Here is a 19,336-nt window from a genome sequence, read left to right as displayed (position 1 = left end):
AGAGTGTTGATGGGTGTGCTGGGATGCATTAATGCACTCCAGCTGTACGTCGAGCTCTAGTCACGCGGGGTGCTATTTGTTCCACAAAATCGGACGTCTTTTTGCGAGGCTGTAATTATTATGGCCTGAGTCACGGCTATAAATGTGTTTCCTCATTTCATATCCACAGGAGAGATGGACTCCATGGTTTCATCCACTTTAAAGCTGGGTATTTCCATCCTGAATGGAGGAAATACGACTGTGCAGCAAGTATGGCTACCAGTAGCACAGTTGGAAAATTAATCAAACCCTATTGTCTTGTGTCTTGCCAATAAACAAATGAACTATTGCACACTACAAATGAACTATTCCACACTATAGCACAATCTGTTTTTGTCCCCTATAATACTGGATAAAATAAAATTTGCCAAGAATAAATTATCTGTTACAATAGCCAACGGCTATATATAGGTCATAAATAAGTATTTTACTCTTGCATTCACATTTTATACAACATCAATATGATGTAAAATATATAAAGATAGAAAAAACAACAACATCAGCTCTTGCCTTTGTGGGCAAGGGCTGGTGTTGTTACAGAATATAATAAGTATAATTAGTTCAATGTCAAGTTCAGTACATATTAAAGTAAATATGTACTGAACCATAGTAAAGGTTTTCCAAGTTTGTGTCTTTGTTTTAAGTTTGTTGTTTCATGTGACAGAAAATGCTGGGGTATCTTCGAGAAAGGCGAGACGTGGGCTTCTTCAAGAGCATGGCGGGCCTCATGCAATCCTGCAGGTGAGACCCTTGCATACCCTTGCATGGTAGCGATGGAGCCATTGCGCGCGTGTGTTTTCTCATGCTCTTCTCTCGCCTAGTGTGCTGGACCTGAATGCATTCGAGAGGCAGAACAAAGCGGAAGGATTAGGGATGACTGTGGACGATAGCTCAGGTATGCCATTCATATGGTAATGTGGAGGAGGAACACCAGGGACAGAGACACCCCTTTCTGATTCTGCTGCTCCATCCACAGCAATTGTCTGCTTTCGATCAATGTGCTCATCACTGTCTCTTTGTGTCGTTCTACCCTCCTCCCCTCCCCCTCCTTATCAAGACCCACCTATTCTGTCCTCACTCCTTTCGACGTCACACGCACACACTCGTCCTGCACTCACCCATGCGCCAGCCCCTCACACATGCGTGTGTGTGCACACACATCTGTACGCGAGAACACACAGACTCACACTATCTCTCGCTCTCTCCCAGGGGAGAAGGTGATGCCAGACGAAGAATTGACCTGTGATCTGTTTCGTTTCCTGCAGCTGCTTTGTGAAGGACACAACTCAGGTTTTTTATTTTTGTTTGTGAATATATATATCCCTCTGCATCCATATATAAATAATCTATTCATTATAACAATACCATATTGTTAATATTTATGTGACACATATAACTGTTCATATTTAATGTGCTCTGCAAATATTGACATTGGCAGTGTATTAAAATGGATATTAACACATTCAACAGGTAATTCATTACTGTATCTTAGTATTACAATGATGAAATAATGCACACACATATCACAATATATAGGTATATAGTTTTTTGCATTATATTAGTATTTCAAGTCCTTTATGGTTTAGTAGGAGATGCAATCTTCAAAAAGTTGCAAAAAGTTATTTTCACATTTATTTTCTACATCTCTTCTTCTGATTGATTAAGAATTCCAGAATTACCTGAGAACACAAACCGGCAACAACACCACAGTTAACATCATCATATCCACTGTTGACTACCTGCTAAGGCTACAGGTAAAAGGAACCCCATTTGATATACAAAATCCACCTCAGTGGATTCACCTCACAATGATCGATCATTCTGATGTGAAGACTACATTACTGCATGTGCTATGTATATCAATCAGGTGCAACCGTGTGCAAATCGGTGTGTTTTTGTATTGCATTGTATTTTTACTATAGAGACCTGTATATGGCAGTGTCACAGCTTGACAGAGTTCTCATCGAGCAGGTGACGCCTGCACACACATGCACACATGTTTTCTTTTCACCCTCTGTTCCCACCGCAGGAGTCAATCAGTGATTTCTACTGGTTTTACTCGGGGAAGGCAGTGATTGATAACCACGGGCGGCAGAGTTTCTCTAAGGCCATCAGTGCGGCCAAGCAGGTCTTCAATACTCTCACCGAGTACATACAGGTCAGTCGATGGCCGCTCCTCCCTCGCATTAGGCCTCCGTCCCCCGGCCTTGGAACTGTGCCCATGTACCCCTGCCCCGTGTTCCTCACACAGCTCTGCCTTATCATTATTATTATTTCTGCAAAGCTGAAGCTATTGCCCATGCAGAGGTAATGTGGCTAATTAATGCGTTGAACCGCTTCCAGGGTCCGTGCACGGGGAACCAGCAGAGTCTGGCCCACAGCCGCCTCTGGGACGCTGTGGTGGGATTCCTCCACGTCTTCGCTCACATGCAGATGAAGCTCTCGCAGGTAGCCGCTGTTTATTCTGCCCTTTTTTCCTCTCATTCTGGGAACCAGTCTTCAGTTTACACATTTATGTATTTCCTAACAGGCTTAAGGGATTTATTTGAAGTGCTTATTGTGGCGCTTTCTGCAATGGTTATGCATTTATGCGTGCGTGACAGAAGCAGCGTCTGCATTTTATAGCAGGAACTTTGTGTTTGCAGGATTCCAGGCAAATAAATCTGCTGAAGGAGTTGATGGATCTGCAGAAGGACATGGTTGTAATGCTGCTCTCGCTGTTAGAGGGTAGGCTTGTAATGCAATTCTCACCGGGGTTTTATAGGCTTTTACTGGATTGATACCTTCATTTTTGTGCTCTTCCTCTGCTCCCTCCATAACCAAGGTAACGTGGTGAACGGCACCATCGGGAAGCAGATGGTGGACATGCTGGTGGAGTCCTCCAGCAACGTGGAGATGATCCTCAAGTTCTTCGACATGTTCCTCAAGCTAAAAGACCTGACGTCGTCCGAAGCCTTCCGGGAGTACGACCCCGAGGCCCAGGGCTGCGTGTCCAGGAAGGACTTCCAGAAGGCCATGGAGAGGTGCAAGCGCTTCTCCCCGCCCGAGGCCCACTTCCTGCTGTCCTGCACCGACGCAGAGAGCCCCCTGCTGGACTACGAGGGCTTTGTGGACCGCTTCCACGAGCCAGCCACAGACATCGGCTTCAGCCTGGCCGTGCTGCTCACCAACCTGTCGGAGCACATGCCCAACGACTCCCGGCTCGGCACGTTCCTGGAGCTGGCCAAGTGCATCCTGACCTACTTCCGGCCATACCTGGGGCGCATCGAGATCCTGGGCAGCGGGAAGCGCATAGAGCGGGTCTACTTTGAGATCAGCGGGTCGAGCCGCACGCAGTGGGACAAGCCCCAGGTGAAGGAGTCCAAAAGGCAGTTCATCTTCGACGTGGTGAACGAGGGAGGGGAGAAGGAGAAGATGGAGATGTTTGTCAATTTCTGCGAGGACACCATCTTCGAGATGCAGCTGGCGTCTCAGATATCCGACTCCGGCGCCGGGCAGAAAAGTTCTGGCAGCGATTTAGAGGATGAGGAGGAAAATGTTAATAGCAACAACGGGAAAGAGCCGGACGCAAAGCCTGGCTCGACACATGAAAACGCGTCTGGTGCGCTGTTGCCTTTACTCTCCCGCCGCAACGCGAGGAAGTACTTCAAGCGGATGACGGCGAGGGACCTCCTGGTGGCGCCCGTGTGGCTGGTCAGATGGGTCCTCCTGGGCACGGCGGCGCTGGGCTGGGCCGCGGTGCGCACCGTCCTCTACGCGCTGTACGTGGCCTTCATCAACGGGGGCATCGTCGAGGCCTTCCAGAGGACTGGGGTGCTGGACGCACTAGGCAGCATCCCGGAGCCCACGCTGGACCGGGTCGCGGAGGCGTCGGCCCCTCTCCGGGATCGGCGGCCCGTCTCCTTCCAGAGAGAAGGGTGGGAGCTGGGGGAAGGGGCTGGGGCGGGGGGGGGGGCAAAGCCCCCGGCGGCGTCCCCTCGAGAGGTGGACCGCCTCTCAGCCATATTTGGTATGCGCCTGACGAAGGAAGACGGGCAGTATCGATTCCACACGGACGACCCTACAGCGAGTCTGACCGACCTGTACCGCGCGCCCGCCGCTGGACAGAGCGCCCCAGGTCACTTTGTCCCCGGGGAGCATCAGGTGAAGGTCCTGCAGGTGTGACTTGTGTCTGTTAGCAGCTTGTCCGCTTTTTGAATGCAGTGTTTCAAGGGCATAACTCTCCGAGCAAGGTTATAAGTAGTATATACGCATGTTATTTTTCTTCTAAATTATTTTTATAAAGTAATACCTAATACTACACTTTCATGGTGTGGAAAGTGTGAAGCTTCCATCCCTGCAAAACGCCGCAGTAGTAGTTGATCGTTATGTATTTTCCATTAATTCGTTTTCTAAAAGCATTGTGTTTCTGCTGCCTTCAGGCTCCGGCGGGTATCGGGAGGGGGGAAGATGAGAAAGTGTCTGAGTCTCAGAAGAAAATGTGAGTGCCTTGCATACTCAGTTTAATGACCTTTCCTCAAAGCCTCTGATCTCCTCAGCACCGACTCAGATACTGCTGTCTACAACACATCTATCCTTCTCCCCTGTGGAGTCACTACTGTCCAATTTATATCGTAGACAAATGTTTGTTTTCTGCTTTAGAAATTGTATTCAAAGTAAAACCGACTGGTGCAGCTGGTTCACGTGAGTGAATCGTCAATTTAGAATAAAAACGATTGGGTACTAACACTTAAACAATAACTAAAACTACAACTTTAAATTTGTTGTAGCCACACCATTGTTTGTCAGCCTCACTTGTGCATTGCTTTGCATAAAGAATCTGCTCGGTCTTGTATATGAGAGAAAATTGCTTGTGTAGCCGTCCACATTGAGCCAGATAAGCTCACCTTAAGTCGCTGTTGGCAGGATCTCTGAATGTTATTGTGTTTGTCTCAACACCACTTCTGATTTGCTATTTTCACAATAACGTATCGTGTTATGTTTGAACTTTGAACAGAGGAGACGTGACTGAGAAGACGGAGGTCAAGGAGGAGACCAGGGGGAAGTGGAAAACCAAGCGGTGCTCCAGCCAGTGTGAGGAACCAGACGCCCAGCAGTCTGCCCTGTGGGGGTTGATGGGCAGCTATCAGATGAAGCTGCTGGTAACACACACACACACACACACACACACACACACACACACACACACACACACACACACACACACACACACACACACACACACACACACACACACACACACACACACACACACACACACACACACACACACACACACACACACACAGGTAAAACTAAAAACAAAAACATTTGCACACAAATAAGCACTCAGACCCAAACATAGTAACAAACGTTTTAATCATGCAGATGAATGCAAAACCTACACCTGCTTTCTGAAAACTGATTACTGTCTGTTTCCTACTTGCAGAATTGCTTTGCGAGGAATTTCTACAACATGAGATTGCTGTCTCTCTTCGTGGCATTCGCTATCAACTTCATCCTCCTCTTCTACAAGGTTCTTGTGTTTGGGATTGCCAGGAGATTATTTATTATTTGCCTGCATCCAATTCCCTTCTTTGTTTATACCCTAGTATAAAATATATGTTTTGGAAATTTTAAGCCAGAAACAGGACACTATTTATATTCAAATGTGAAGCAAATGAGGGTCAGCGTCATATTCTTTTTGTTTATTCAAAATGGACAAAATGTAAAGCTCTTGATAGAAAATCCCACGTAAAGTGTTATCTGTGGCGTTACACACAAAGGCTTTAGTTGTTACCTTTTTAGCATCCTTTGAATAGCAACCTCTCAAGAGCTATTGTTATTTATCTATTCCTTTCCTTTTCCGCAACCTTAATTATTCTTTATTTGATTCTATCTTTCCTTGCTCTTTCCTCCATCTTTCAACCTGTCTGTCTTCCTTCCTTCCATCCTGCATTTCTTTCCCTCATCTTTCTGTCCCTCCATTTTTCCTCCATCTTTCAATTTGTCCGTCTTCCTTCCTTCCCTTCCAGGGTTAGTATCTGTATTTCTCCTTCTTTCCAATCCTTTCTCTTTCCGTCTTCCTGTCTTCCTATGCCTCCCTTCATTTCCGTTTCATCTCCCTCTCCCATTTCCCAGGTGTCTCCCTTCACCGTGGAGGAGGACCAGATCAGCGCTACGGCGGCGGCGGCCTCGTCCCAGCCCGAGGGGGCTCAGGACCCCGCCGAGGGGGGAGGTGGCGGCGACGGGGGCTTCTTCGTCCTGGAGGAGAGTAGCGGCTACATGAAGCCCTCGCTGCGCCTCCTGGCCGTGACGCACACCCTCTTCTCCTTCTGTTGCATCATCGGCTACTACTGCCTCAAGGTACCCGCCGCATCCCGGAAGGTCCCTCCTTTGGGAGTCCGCTGTCAGATCTCTGTGGAGCGGCGGCAGCGCTATGCTGCTACCGCGAAAATTGTAAACAAGTGTTCTGTATGTAATTAAGTACACAGTCTGATAAACAATTGAGTGGGTAAGTGAGGAATGTTTATATCAAAATGTCATTATTTTGTCATGTACAAGGTGATCGTTTGTTGTGTGTGTGTGTGTGTGTGTGTGTGTGTGTGTGTGTGTGTGTGTGTGTGTGTGTGTGTGTGTGTGTGTGTGTGTGTGTGTGTGTGTGTGTGTGTGTGTGTGTGCACGTGTGTGTGTACACGTGCGCAATAGGCTGTGAAAATGAGCAGAATTCAATAGTCTCAGAGAGCTGGGTTAATTACAGTGCGATCCATTGGCAGGTGCCACTGGTGATCTTTAAGCGGGAGAAGGAAATCGCTCGGCGGCTGGAGTTTGACGGCGTGTACGTGACCGACCAGCCCCCGGACGACGACATCAAAGGCCAGTGGGACCGAATGGCCATCAACACACGGTACATAAGTGTATTAATGGCAATGCTACACTGCACCTAGGTGGCTTTTAGTGGGCTCTTTCTGACAAGGATTCCCGGTGGTAGGGTTGGCAACAAACTAGTTTATTATAAACGTGGCATAAAATGATACATGACAACGGCGCTCCATGTTGCCATGCAGGGAGATGTGTGGGTTGATGGCTGGTTCAACCTGTGCACACTGATAACTCAATGTGCTACCATGGTGTACAGCCTAGCCCGGCACCAGAGTCAAATCAGACTCGGGCCAGGTGAGGCTGCTCAAACCAGTCTACATCCACACACACTCCAACAGTATGATCATGGGATCTATAGTAAACTGGATGATTAGGAAAAGTATTGGTTCTAACGACGTGTCTTACCCTGTGTTGTTTACTCCCTGATGGAGCATTCATTCCTTGTTTTTTCCTGCAATTCTCCAGGTCGTTTCCCAACAATTACTGGGATAAATTTGTCAAGAGGAAGGTAATGTCTGACAGGTCTTTACATTAATGCGTCAAAGCAGATTTAATGCTGTGAAGCTGGGACATGGTCACACCTAGTGTATTAAACGTACCCCGTCTGTGTGTACGGATGCATCCAATCAGGGGGCAGTTCAACTGAGTGACACCCTATTAAGAACGTAACCGGGATTTAATGAAGCGTTTAATGGTAGATGTAATCATCATTCCCCCAGCCTTCAACTAACGCTTTGGCTGTCCCCAGAGATGAAGCGTGAAGCCCAAATGTCTCCTACCCCTTCAACGGGAAAGATTATGTAAAGCAGGGAGTTAGTTCTCCGTGGCAAAATACACTCATTTATTCTACTTATTCACAGAGGGGGGGAGATGGGTAAAATGTAATCGTTTAAAAAAAAATTGACCTATAAAACTGCCACTTACCTTTTTTTGACAATGTGAGACCATTTCGATAGATATTCCAATTGAAACATAATTCCTCCATTACATCTAAGTTTAAGTGGACCGATCCCTCATTTCCATCAGTCTGCAGCAAGGGAGAATTAAACCTTGAAATAATATAAGCCCATTAGACTTCAATCCTGAGTGTGTTTGAACAGTATGTGTATAAAAATAGTGCACTGTCAACTATTACAAGTCTTTTATCCATCTCGCTACACCCCCTGTATTACTGATGACAGCTACATATTTAAACAACGCCTAGCCTCTCTCAAAGAAGGGATTTAATTCCCAGTAGTTATAGCGTTGTTACAAAGAGAGGCTGTACATGCTAGCAGTCAGTCAATCTGTCACTCCCGGCCCCAGGACTTTCCTCTGCTTCAGGCAGCGCCGCTACCCACTTTAAACTGAGAGCGCTTCCTTGTGTCTCTCCCCCGCCATCCTCAGGTGATGGATAAGTACGGGGAGCTGTACGGCAGCGAGCGGATCGGTGAGCTGCTGGGTTTGGACCGCGCCGCGCTGGACTTCAGCTCCCAGAGTGCGGAGGCCAGGAGACCCAGGAGGGACACGGCCTGGAGCTCTCTGTGAGTCCACCAGGGAGGGATTAAACCCTCTTTCAAACACGCCTCCAACCAACCTGCCACCGAAACGTTTCATCCTTCGTTCTTTTGTCCAGGAATAAAGGTGCTATGGGTAAGATTGGAGAGTTGGAAAGAGAGAGCGGAAAAGAGCAGACTAACTAAAACAACTCCAAATGTCTTCTCCAACTCTGCTCCCTCCGGTCCCAACATTTATCCACCATGGAGAAGTGTTGTATTCAAGCACCTGTGATTGAAAGGCAAGACGGACTCCTTGAACCTATACAGGGAAACGATGCCCTGATTGGTCAGAAAGGAGCACGGGTTGTTTAAAAGTCAATTCTCTCGGGCAGAGGCAGGTGCAGTCAACTCGAGACTTCTACTCTCATGGTGCATTTCACGTAGCCTCTGGAGAACATCCGGATATCAACGCTTGCGTATTGTAATTAATATCAGTCGGGCTTGGATGGGCAGCAATTGATTTCAATATATGGTCGCAGCCTAACTTTGTACATCAACATATTATCATCGGAGAAAGGCATGCCGTGCAGGTGTTGGTTCATCTTTTCAAATCGTTATTCCGTCGTTTTTGGATCCAAACTGTTTTGATTTCTGCACTTCCCTTGGGCGTCGCCATTCTTTTTTATTAAGTTGGCAGACCTTGGTGCTCTTCGTTTGCATGAGCTGAAGTGCTCCCTCCCGAGCACCGATTCGTCCCATCATTTCTACATTTTTGGAAAAGGGTTTCATCGGGATCAAGGCCAGACTGAGCTGCAAAGAGAAACAGATCTTTAACTCGTGATGCTGCAATGCACTAACTTAAGCTAAAGGATAGGTTTGCCATTTCTAACAAATGACACCGCAACACTTTACATTAAGGGTACAATAATAATACGATAATGCAATAAAAAGCAATAACTAAAAGCTAATTTACAGTTAACTATCTGTCCTGTAATCGTTTACTAATGGTTCTCAGATGCACTAAGGTATTCTCATTTATACATTATTTAATTATTAGAGTTAACCTGAACCCTAGGCTACAGATGAATGCATATTACTGCATTAACAAATGTTAATGTATGTCAACTTATTTTAAAGTGTTACCAATTGCACTCCACTAATAGCTCCTGAACATTCCCTACAGCTCCTTTTAAAACTAAACCTAAATCCAACCAGAGGGTCATCATATCGGTGACAATATGTTTTTTTGACCCTGCAAGAAAAAGCTCAATCCATCCGTGATTTTCCTGATGCCCATCACAACTTCTGTCTCGCACTTGTACGACTGTCGATTTGCCTCCTGTCCCTCCCCATACCTGGCTCCCCGACCCCACCCTGTCGTTGCGTCAGCCATGAACCTAATACGCCACGTGCAGATCAGCAGATGGCCATCGCAGAGAGCAATTTGCAATCACGGTAGTAATAAGGTATTCTCTCAGCAGACTGTAATAAAACTGTGTCTGCACAAAGCCAATTACCCATCGGTCGGCGAAAGGGGAGATTCATACGACTAGAAACGGGGAAACTGATTAGGTTGATGTGTCCCCTGTTGGCCCTTGCTTTGGAGAGCAGCGCGAGGGGGAGAGAGGGAGAGAAGAGAGACAGCAAGAGAGATGGTCACACAGCAAGAGACAGAGAGACAGAGAGAGACAGACAGAGAGAACGTGTGAGCCCCCTACTGAGCGTTAATAGGACGGGCTGTTTGGGGGCCCAGCATCTACTTTCTGGATCCTGATGGATTCAATGTATTGAAGCACTTTAGGGACGCCATGTTTTCACTCTGTGCTATGAGGGGAACTCCACATCTTTATTCTGAACCTGTGTAGAAGGCACTGTACTTTTGTGTTTTTATATGTTTGTGCATGTGTGTCCGTGGGTGTGCGTGCGTTTAGATTTGCACATGTGCGTGTGGCGAGTACACGTGCCCTTGTCAGTGGAAGGGAGGTCTCAGAACGCTGTGTCTCTGAGAGGAGAGACGGTACAGGACATGTTGGATATGAGACAGCCTGTGAAATCACGGCATCAATGGCCCTGTTTGACCGCCGCAGACGTTGAGACATAACGTCCCCTGAGCATGGCACTACTTGTGTTTCAGATGCTACGCCGTTGACCTCAAGTACCAGGTCTGGAAACTGGGGGTGGTGTTCACTGATAACGTAAGTCGACCTGAGAGATGCATCCTTTAAGTGTGTACTATTAGATGGCTCTTTGCTTGTATAGATGGTTACCATATTTATCCCTTCAAAATCATATATGATCTTATTTTCCATGTTGGTATTTTCTGTTTTGTACGATTCATTTCTACACAATAATCTGTGTGTGTGTATGCGTCCTTGTATATATGCACGCCTGTGTTTGTGTTTGTGTATATATTCACGCCTGTGTGTGTGTGTGTGTGTGTGTGTGTGTGTGTGTGTGTGTGTGTGTGTGTGTGTGTGTGTGTGTGTGTGTGTGTGTGTGTGTGTGTGTATGTCAATGTGTGTAGTCTTTCCTATACCTCACCTGGTACATGGTCATGTCAGCCCTGGGCCACTACAACAACTTCTTCTTCGCCGTTCACCTCCTGGACATCGCCATGGGCTTCAAGACCCTGCGCACCATCCTGTCCTCGGTCACGCACAACGGGAAGCAGGTGTGTGTGCTCACACGCAGACCCGGGTAACTCCATTGATCCCCGAGAAAAGGATTTGTCACAGTGTCTCAGCTCAAGCCAGAAACCTCCAAGTTAATAGAATATAGGAATATTCTAATTAAAGATTAAATATGCATCGTCCCAACAACAGGATGTAACAGTATATGCCTGCACATAAAGTGGCAGTATATAATCTGCAGCTCAGCGAGTGGCTCTCAGTTACAGTGTGCGTGTCGGCACAATGTCACCACGTCCTATCAGGGGCTCGCGGGAGCCTGCTAGCGTGATTGGCAGTAGCCATGATTGTGTGCACGCGTCCTTTACCTTTTGAAGTCAAACTTGTGTGGGTGTGTGTGTGTGTGTGTGGGGGGGGGGGGGGGGGGGGGTGTTGCTAGTCAATTTGATAAGGCCGAGCCGCCAACTCTTGAGCTGTGGCTGCTGCCAGCTCGGACATGACAGCCCGTAACCTTCCTGAAGATGGAGGGCTGGGCGGTTAAGGTCTCTGGTCGCGCTGAACGTGTGAATGTGACTCTTTCTGTCCCTGTCTGCCACTTTTTAATCTCTCTATAGCTCTCTCTCTCTCTCCATCTGGAGAAGGGCACACTATGAGGGGGTATTATGGTACGGGGATTTGCATGTACAGTATATTTAGATTTGTGCTTAAGGGATTTCTGTTATTATCAAATCTGTCTTCAAGCCCATCTGTACCTGTGTGTGTGTGTGTGTGCGTGTGTATGTGGTAAGTGTAAGTGTGTGCGGCCCTGTGTTCATGTGGGCTTTTATGTCGGTGAGTGTGTGTCTGTGTGTTTGTATGTGTGTGTGTGTGTGTATTTGTGCGTGCGTGCGTGTATGCATGTGTGCGTGTGTTTGCGTATGCACGTGTGTGCACGTTTGTGAGTGTTCGCGGCCCTGTGTTCACATGTGCTTTTATGTCAACGTGCGTGTGCGTGCGTGTGTGTGTGCGTGCTCCAGCTGGCCCTGACGGTGGGCCTGCTGGCGGTGGTGGTGTATCTCTACACCGTGGTCGCCTTCAACTTCTTCCGCAAGTTCTACAACAAGGGCGAGGACGGCGGCACCCGGGACATGAAGTGCAACGACATGCTCACCGTGAGTACGCAGCGGCAACACACACACACACGCACACACACACACACACACACACACACACACACACACACACACACACACACACACACACACACACACACACACACACACACACACACACACACACACACACACACACACACACATTGTTTCTCTCGCTCGTTCTCTTTCTCTTGGGGCAAACAGGCCTTCTCCCAAACCAAAGTTTCCCTTCGTTACCCATCACTCCTCTAACCCTTTAAAATCCGAATTTGAATCTGTGTTTAACCGACGCACACAAACACACACAAACACACAGAGACACACAAGCTCAGCTACACCCAAAGCGCACAGTGCACACATTGGATCCTGGCTTTTCGACGGACCCGAACTATCTTCTATCTCACGTCTGCTCCGACGGGGTGGTTTGCTCTGGGCTCTGATGCTCTTCCCTCCTCCTCTCACGTTACAGACCTCTGTCAGAGATCCCCCGTAGTTAAGGTCATCGACAGGCCCCGCCCTATCCCAACCCCAGGTCCTAGATTCCCCCAGGTCTATCTTAAGCGTGACGGACAAATGCTCTTCCAGTCTTTGTTTGGAGCCAGAGATACGTTGACAACATCAACGCCCCGCCGCCCCGCCTATTCTAATGCGCTCCCCCTGGCTGTCAATCAGGCCGCCAGGAGCACAGGGAGAGATAGCGTTTGACTCTCTCTCCCTCCCTCCCTCCCTCCCTCCCTCCCTCCCTCCCTCCCTCCCTTCCTCCCATCCTCTGCCCATGGTTGTTGAGGCGAACATTTCATTGTTAAGGCTCGACTTCCTTCCCGGAACAACAGTTGGCTTTTATTGACGTGTTAGACTGGAGAAACAAAACCGATTGCAGTAACGAACGGCCGAATCTGGCCTCTGAGATAACCAGCCCATCCCCTTACAGACTCATACTTTGTTACGTCTGTTTTTATGTGCATCGCTTCTCGAAAGCAAAAAACAACATTGCCTTGCATTTTGGATTAAAATGCGCACTGTGCTTCATAATTATGATTGTAAAAAAAAGCCTGGAGCGTTTACCTCTGAGGCGGTGGTGCTGTTGTGCCGCGTTGCAGTGCTACATGTTCCACATGTACGTGGGGGTCCGTGCCGGGGGGGGCATCGGTGACGAGATCGACGACCCGGCCGGCGACGAGTTTGAGATGGAGCGCGTAGTCTTCGACATCACCTTCTTCTTCTTCGTCATCGTCATCCTCCTGGCCATCATCCAGGGTGAGTCAATCCCCCACTCTCTCTGTCTCTCTGGCTCTGTGTGTCTATCTGTCTCTCTCAGTCTGTCTCTGTCTCTGTCTATCTCTGTCCGTCTCGGTCTCTGTCTGTCTGTCTGTCTGTCTCTTTCTGTCTGTCTGTTTCTGTATCTGTGTCTGTCTCTGTCTGTCTCTATTGGTTTCTGTCTCTATCTCTGTCTGTCTGTTTGTCTGTTTCTGTCTGTCTCTGTCTCTGTCTTGTCGGTCTCTGTCTCTTTCAGTCTCAGTCTTTGTCTTTATCTGTCTAGTCCTCTTCTCTCTTTGTGGCTCTGTCTCTCTCTCATATTCACCTTAACCTGTTTTCAGCCACAATGAGCACCATGAATCTTTCAAGTGAACGGGTAGGGGGGGTTTCAGAGAGAGAGCTAGATATCTAGGTAGTGTCTAGCACAGTAGAATGAAAGAATGAAAAAAGCCCCACTTTACTTCTGTCATAAACACACACACACACACACACACACACACACACACACACACACACACACACACACACACACACACACACACACACACACACACACACACACACACACACACACACACACACACACACACACACACACACACACACACAAACAAACACAAACATAGGTAAACACTGCATACAACCTGTCCATGTTCCACTGCAGGTTTGATCATCGATGCCTTTGGGGAGCTGCGCGACCAGCAGGAGCAAGTGAAAGAGGATATGGAGGCAAGAGAGGATTTCACTTATTAATCATATTCACACACAAACACACGTTCGTATATGGAAGGTTCACATCTTTCCTTAACCGTACACTGAGACAGCCCAATCTGCCACAGCCTTGCCTTCTCTCGTGCCTTTGTTGAACCATTCTTCTCCATCTGGAAGAGCAAATGCCACGATAAGGGACGCGTATGTTGAGCAATACCTTGCTTTTCACCTATGATCTCCCGGGCCTATGATCTGTCCCATTTCTATGGACAACTTTTTTGGACTCATATACAACATTTTGCTCAAACACCACACAATAGACAGCATCTTTCTTCATGCACCTGGCATTAAGGGGTCAATGTGTTTCCTGATTGATGCGCTACAGGCAAGTGTAGTTGTCCTAAACGGTAAACAGAAAACTGACTGAGAACAGGAACTCTCTGGGGACGTCTGGGAGGCTATTCTTGATTGAATACACTGTAGCTCTATAAATGCCAGGCAATCCTCAGTACAATTCAAGGTAGTTCCCAGACTAAATTATGTATATGTTTGGTTCAGATGTAACTGAGCCATGCAGGATTTGATAGGGCCGGGTTACGCCATTTCCTGAATCGATCGATCCGGCGTTCACAAAGTTTTGTGATTTAATATAAATTGATAGTGGTTGTCGGCTAGGAATATTTCAATTGCAATACCAATATGGCTTTTTTATGAAGTTTCTCAGAGAGCTGTAAATTGTACAAGAACCACCCTCACCTTGACCCCAAAGCAGTTACATGAATGTACTTTTTATTTACCATGCACACCACACTGCAGCGATCAATACAACATAGTGCAAGTTGTGCCCGAAGCCTGGCCACGTGAGACTAAGGGTTTGCTCAGACCAGATCAGACCAGCCAGTTCATCCATTCATTTGAATGGGGGTCGGGCATTGAAGCTCCAACTCTTTGAGAAACGCAACCCGGAGTCACGCTGCGATGGCCTCGTTAGCTGGGGATCAGAGTGGAAGACGCCCACGGGAAGAGGCCCCGAAAACAAACAACAACCCTTGGAAATGGGAAAGCATGAACTTAAAGGTTCCACACTAATGGGCATTTTTGAAGATTAGTTTTGGTTTTTGCACTACTATGTCCTGGATGTTCTGAAAACCCAAAACCTTGTCTTGGTAAATGTGTTCACGCATTTAGTTAGATTATTTAGTGTTGTTAAGCAACAATGTTGGTTTATTTACTGCGTAAAAAGGCAGCGGCCATGTTGTGGAACACGAGTGTTCCCAACATCGTTATGCACGCGATTTGGGATCCCACAGATATTTGTTTATGCTGCATGCATAAATAGTTCCTTTGCACACACTGATTCATTATGATGGCAATCATCTTTGTACTGACTCTGAGCGGCCGTCGCCAAAGCTTGATGCGTCGTACACGGCTGATTCCCATGCCTTCTGAAGTTGTTTGGAAGGAACAAATACTGTTTGTTGACAGGGGGGATGAACAGGCTGTTAGATGGGAGGTATTTCATTAAGTCAGCAAACGTGCAATGCAGCGTTTATAGCATTGGATCATTCTCGTATAATTAACCGGTAATGTTATCTTTTTGTTGTGTTGTTGGAAACACTTGATTATTCAAACGAGCGACGGAATTGATATTTGGAGAACTCAGGGCTCTGCTGAACCAATTCATTGAAACCAATCAGGAGTATTTCATATATATTTTATTCTGGATTCCTGTCACAAAAATTAACCCAAAGCATGTGTTCTCTCTCTTTTCTGCAGACCAAATGTTTTATTTGTGGAATAGGAAATGAATACTTTGATACGGTCCCTCATGGCTTTGAAACACACACACTACAGGAGCACAACCTGGCCAACTATCTGTGAGTCTGTGCACAGGCAATACACATTTAAATTGCTTGCTTATTTTCATGAACATAATATCATAAGATGGATAATACTTTTTAGATCTTGAATGGGAAATTCGGCTATCATGAAAACCAGCTTGAAAATATATATATAAATGTCCTTTTACGCAAGCCAGATTTTCTAATATTGTGACTTATGGTGTTTGACGAATATCTTTCTTATGATCCAGATTTTTTATGATGTATCTCATTAACAAAGACGAAACCGAACACACTGGACAGGTAAGATCACGGTGTTATTTATGTTACATGAATGCTGGTGGACATGAGTATTGATTACAGTTTGAATAGTTTTAAAATGTCCTGCCTTTACCAGGAATCGTACGTGTGGAAGATGTACCAGGAGCGCTGCTGGGAATTCTTCCCTGTGGGCGACTGTTTCCGTAAGCAATACGAGGATCAGCTGGGATGACAAGCAGAGAGATCCTACCCACCACCTACCTCCCCCCATGACAATGTCATCACATCTGACCTTGGTGGGCTACATAAAGCACCCTCCCCACTGAATCGGCTCCTGAGGAATATACATCTATCATGTTTTACATGTTGCCTTCGTATGATAATTGTTTTTGAAAAGATTACAGTACTTTATACCAGTTATTCTTAAGCAATAAAATACGTTTCAATTTGAAAGTCCAATTTACTCCTGCGACGCAGGCTTCTGCATACCTCTCTTCTGCTCAGCCATTAGCCATCCTTTATTTATTTCATCTCACGACTCTTCATTTGTGCATCCTCATCTCTTTTTCTCCTCCCTCCGGATTCTTTCTCCTCCCTCTCATCTCTCTCTTCCTCCTTCTCTCTATTCCTCCCTCTTTCTCTTTCTTCCTCCCCTCCCTCTCTCTTCCTCCCCCTCTCTCTTCCTCCCCCTTCCTCCCCGCTCTCTTCCTTCCCCTCTCTCCCCCTCCCTCTCTCTTCCTTCCCCTCTCTCTGCATCGGGAGCCTCAGTGTAAAGGAATCTCGGTGCTTAGCGCAGTGATGGATGACTGCCTTGGTTCTATCTGGGCCTCTTCCCTGGGGAGTCTCCAGCCGTGACTCATAGTTGCGCGAGCCCACGGTGACTTTTGTTGAAATTTTGCATCCAAAAGTCACGAGAGTGATCCTGTGAATACAGAGCTACTAAGTGGCAAGGGATGTGTTTGTGTTTTGGGGTCTGTGTGTGGGGATTAGAGACTAGGTGCCAACTGCAGCTGTTGTCGTCTTTATGCAGACATGGAGACGGTTGAAACGGGGCTTGAACTCCGATACAGGCGACTGGAGGTGGCTAGCGAGAGCAGCTACTTTGCTGCTGGTTTGGCGGGTCTTTAAGGAATGATTTTTCCTGATGACTGAGGGGCTGATGTTGGACTTCCAGGAGACATTAAGGAGCCGTGTGAAATGTGCAAGGTCAACCCGAAAAAAGTGCAAATTTAATTAAACCCAAACCGGTTTGATTTCGTATAGTAAGAATTTGCATTTGCCAGATTCAGTTTAAATGGAACCATATGTGCCTTCTTACTTACGCTTCCAAAGAGAAAGGAGGAGAAAGAAAATCTTCTTGTTTGTAAATCCTTTAACACCAACCGTCCACAGAATCGCCAGAAGCAATTCCATGCAGCTCATTTCATTATGTAAAACGGACACCATTTAACGTCTTGTACACAGGGGGTAAAGAAAATCCCTCTCAACATTTTTCTTAATTAACAATCCAATGGAATTTTTAATTATAGGCAGAGGAACCATTATTATTCTGAATACAAATATGGTTAATGTCAGGGTTTGGGTAACCATGACCCTGTAGCCTATGGTGCTTTTTTATTGCATGACAACTTGAGACCTTTGAACGTAATTGAAATGTCCCCAAGTATGACAATCACACTCCACATCGCGCTCCTGAGCAGATATTTACATATAACCTATACTGCTGTTCTTTACAGAGAAACCTCAGCCTAGAGACTGAATATATACATAAAATAGTAGAATGCCCTTTGAGAAGATATCAATATGTTTTGGTAAAACCTACATCCAAACACATAAAGACAAACCCCAACACCACTTTTTATGGCTCTCATTAAAAAATTTGCTCTGGGTTTTACCGCATAGAAGGCTTCCAAAAACTCCATTAGCAGAACACAATGTCCTTCACAATGTCCGGCACCGCCAAGAATACAGTGTTGGCATCTGGGAGGATGGTGACCACCTCTATTACGGGTTCGTCAGAAGATGGATGCTCTCTCATCTCTGCGTTTCCGTTGTGGTCCTTTATTGGAGTTCAGTTTTAACTGAAAAGAAATCGCTCCAGACCTACCGAAAAAAGATAGCTAAAATAGAATGTCTGGCAGTGGATAATGAACCCGCTTGGGCTGAAAAACAATCGGAATAGTAATGAAACTTCAAATTAAGCGTAACCTGTATCGAATTCTACAATAACACTGTGTGATGAATAGACACGCAGAACTTGGGGAGGGGATCAGAATGAAAAATGCGAGCCTTCAATTGTTGTTTAGAATGAGTGAAAACGACACCGGGACCACGTACTCTTTGTCCCTCCAGCCCACCAAACCACTGACGCTGCTGTTCTGCTGGGCGCTGGGCTAATGCGATCCTCCTGCTCAGTGCTGAAGCTAATGCACCGTACGTGAAGGTCCTATCAGACACACACAGGTTGAGAATACAGTCCTACTCCACGCCCCGCCGTCACTATTTATCCACATCAGCAACAGCCTTAGTGACATGGGGATTAAATCTCATTAAAAGTACATATCCAAGCCCTTCTGCATGGCTGGCTGACAGACCCAGTGCTTGGCGGGCCGTGTAGAGACCTTTAGAGGGGCAGGTGCTCAGACTGTGAGTCTTACCAGCTGAGGCTGAACACACTGCCATGTTGGGGCCATGTCAGAGCCACTTAAATAGCCCGGGGCCATGTCACTTCACTGTGACTTCCTGTTGCAGGTGGACAGACGAACTGTTGTTAGTTTGACATGAACCAACAGCAGTTTGAGACACCCAGCCTTCTGAGAGACTCACGAGAAGGCGTCATCCGAATATTATTCTTATTTTGTCCTCCGAACTAGAAAAACAAACAGAGAGATATTGCCTAGCTTTGCACAGCAATATTTAGCCTAGCGAGCAGAGCCAGCGGTAAGCTGGCTCTGCTCGCTAACCGCTATGTTATAATAACACTAATGTTTCACAAGTGATGCACGATTTGAAGGCGATGCTGTGTAAATTAATGGTATAAATGCTATAAATATATAAGGCCTTCACGGTGGACATGGAGGAGCTAAGGGGCAGATGCTCAGGCACCCTCAGCCCCCCCTCTCTGCGCG

At 46.7% G+C, this 19,336-nt stretch overlaps 1 protein-coding gene across 3 annotated transcripts in view; it reads left to right on the top strand.

The window, feature by feature from the left end:
• LOC130404459 (ryanodine receptor 2-like) overlaps positions 1–19,099 on the top strand; it is a 29,244-nt gene extending 10,145 nt beyond the window's left edge. The window contains exons 14-37 of one of the 3 annotated variants that reach the window (XM_056609197.1): positions 170–249; positions 704–780; positions 861–934; positions 1,249–1,329; positions 1,705–1,793; positions 2,069–2,197; positions 2,383–2,487; positions 2,685–2,766; positions 2,864–4,197; positions 4,461–4,519; positions 5,036–5,180; positions 5,468–5,554; positions 6,160–6,384; positions 6,795–6,925; positions 7,366–7,408; positions 8,287–8,423; positions 10,513–10,573; positions 10,903–11,049; positions 12,022–12,156; positions 13,239–13,395; positions 14,060–14,124; positions 15,883–15,983; positions 16,199–16,250; positions 16,345–19,099. In XM_056609197.1, coding sequence (XP_056465172.1) covers positions 170–249; positions 704–780; positions 861–934; positions 1,249–1,329; positions 1,705–1,793; positions 2,069–2,197; positions 2,383–2,487; positions 2,685–2,766; positions 2,864–4,197; positions 4,461–4,519; positions 5,036–5,180; positions 5,468–5,554; positions 6,160–6,384; positions 6,795–6,925; positions 7,366–7,408; positions 8,287–8,423; positions 10,513–10,573; positions 10,903–11,049; positions 12,022–12,156; positions 13,239–13,395; positions 14,060–14,124; positions 15,883–15,983; positions 16,199–16,250; positions 16,345–16,440 — 3,692 coding nt within the window. In that variant the 3' untranslated portion in view covers positions 16,441–19,099. Of the gene's footprint in view, positions 1–169; positions 250–703; positions 781–860; positions 935–1,248; positions 1,330–1,704; positions 1,794–2,068; positions 2,198–2,382; positions 2,488–2,684; positions 2,767–2,863; positions 4,198–4,460; positions 4,520–5,035; positions 5,181–5,467; positions 5,555–6,159; positions 6,385–6,794; positions 6,926–7,365; positions 7,409–8,286; positions 10,477–10,512; positions 10,574–10,902; positions 11,050–12,021; positions 12,157–13,238; positions 13,396–14,059; positions 14,125–15,882; positions 15,984–16,198; positions 16,251–16,344 lie in introns of those variants that run through there. The other 2 variants (XM_056609198.1, XM_056609199.1) reach the window with 2 other exon arrangements.
• Positions 19,100–19,336: the final 237 nt, after the last annotated feature.

The sequence above is a fragment of the Gadus chalcogrammus genome, chromosome 15 (assembly GCF_026213295.1).
Source record: "Gadus chalcogrammus isolate NIFS_2021 chromosome 15, NIFS_Gcha_1.0, whole genome shotgun sequence".
Lineage (NCBI taxonomy): Eukaryota > Metazoa > Chordata > Actinopteri > Gadiformes > Gadidae > Gadus > Gadus chalcogrammus.
Note: the sequence above shows the minus strand (reverse complement) of the source record. Positions and strands in the feature narration are given on the sequence as shown.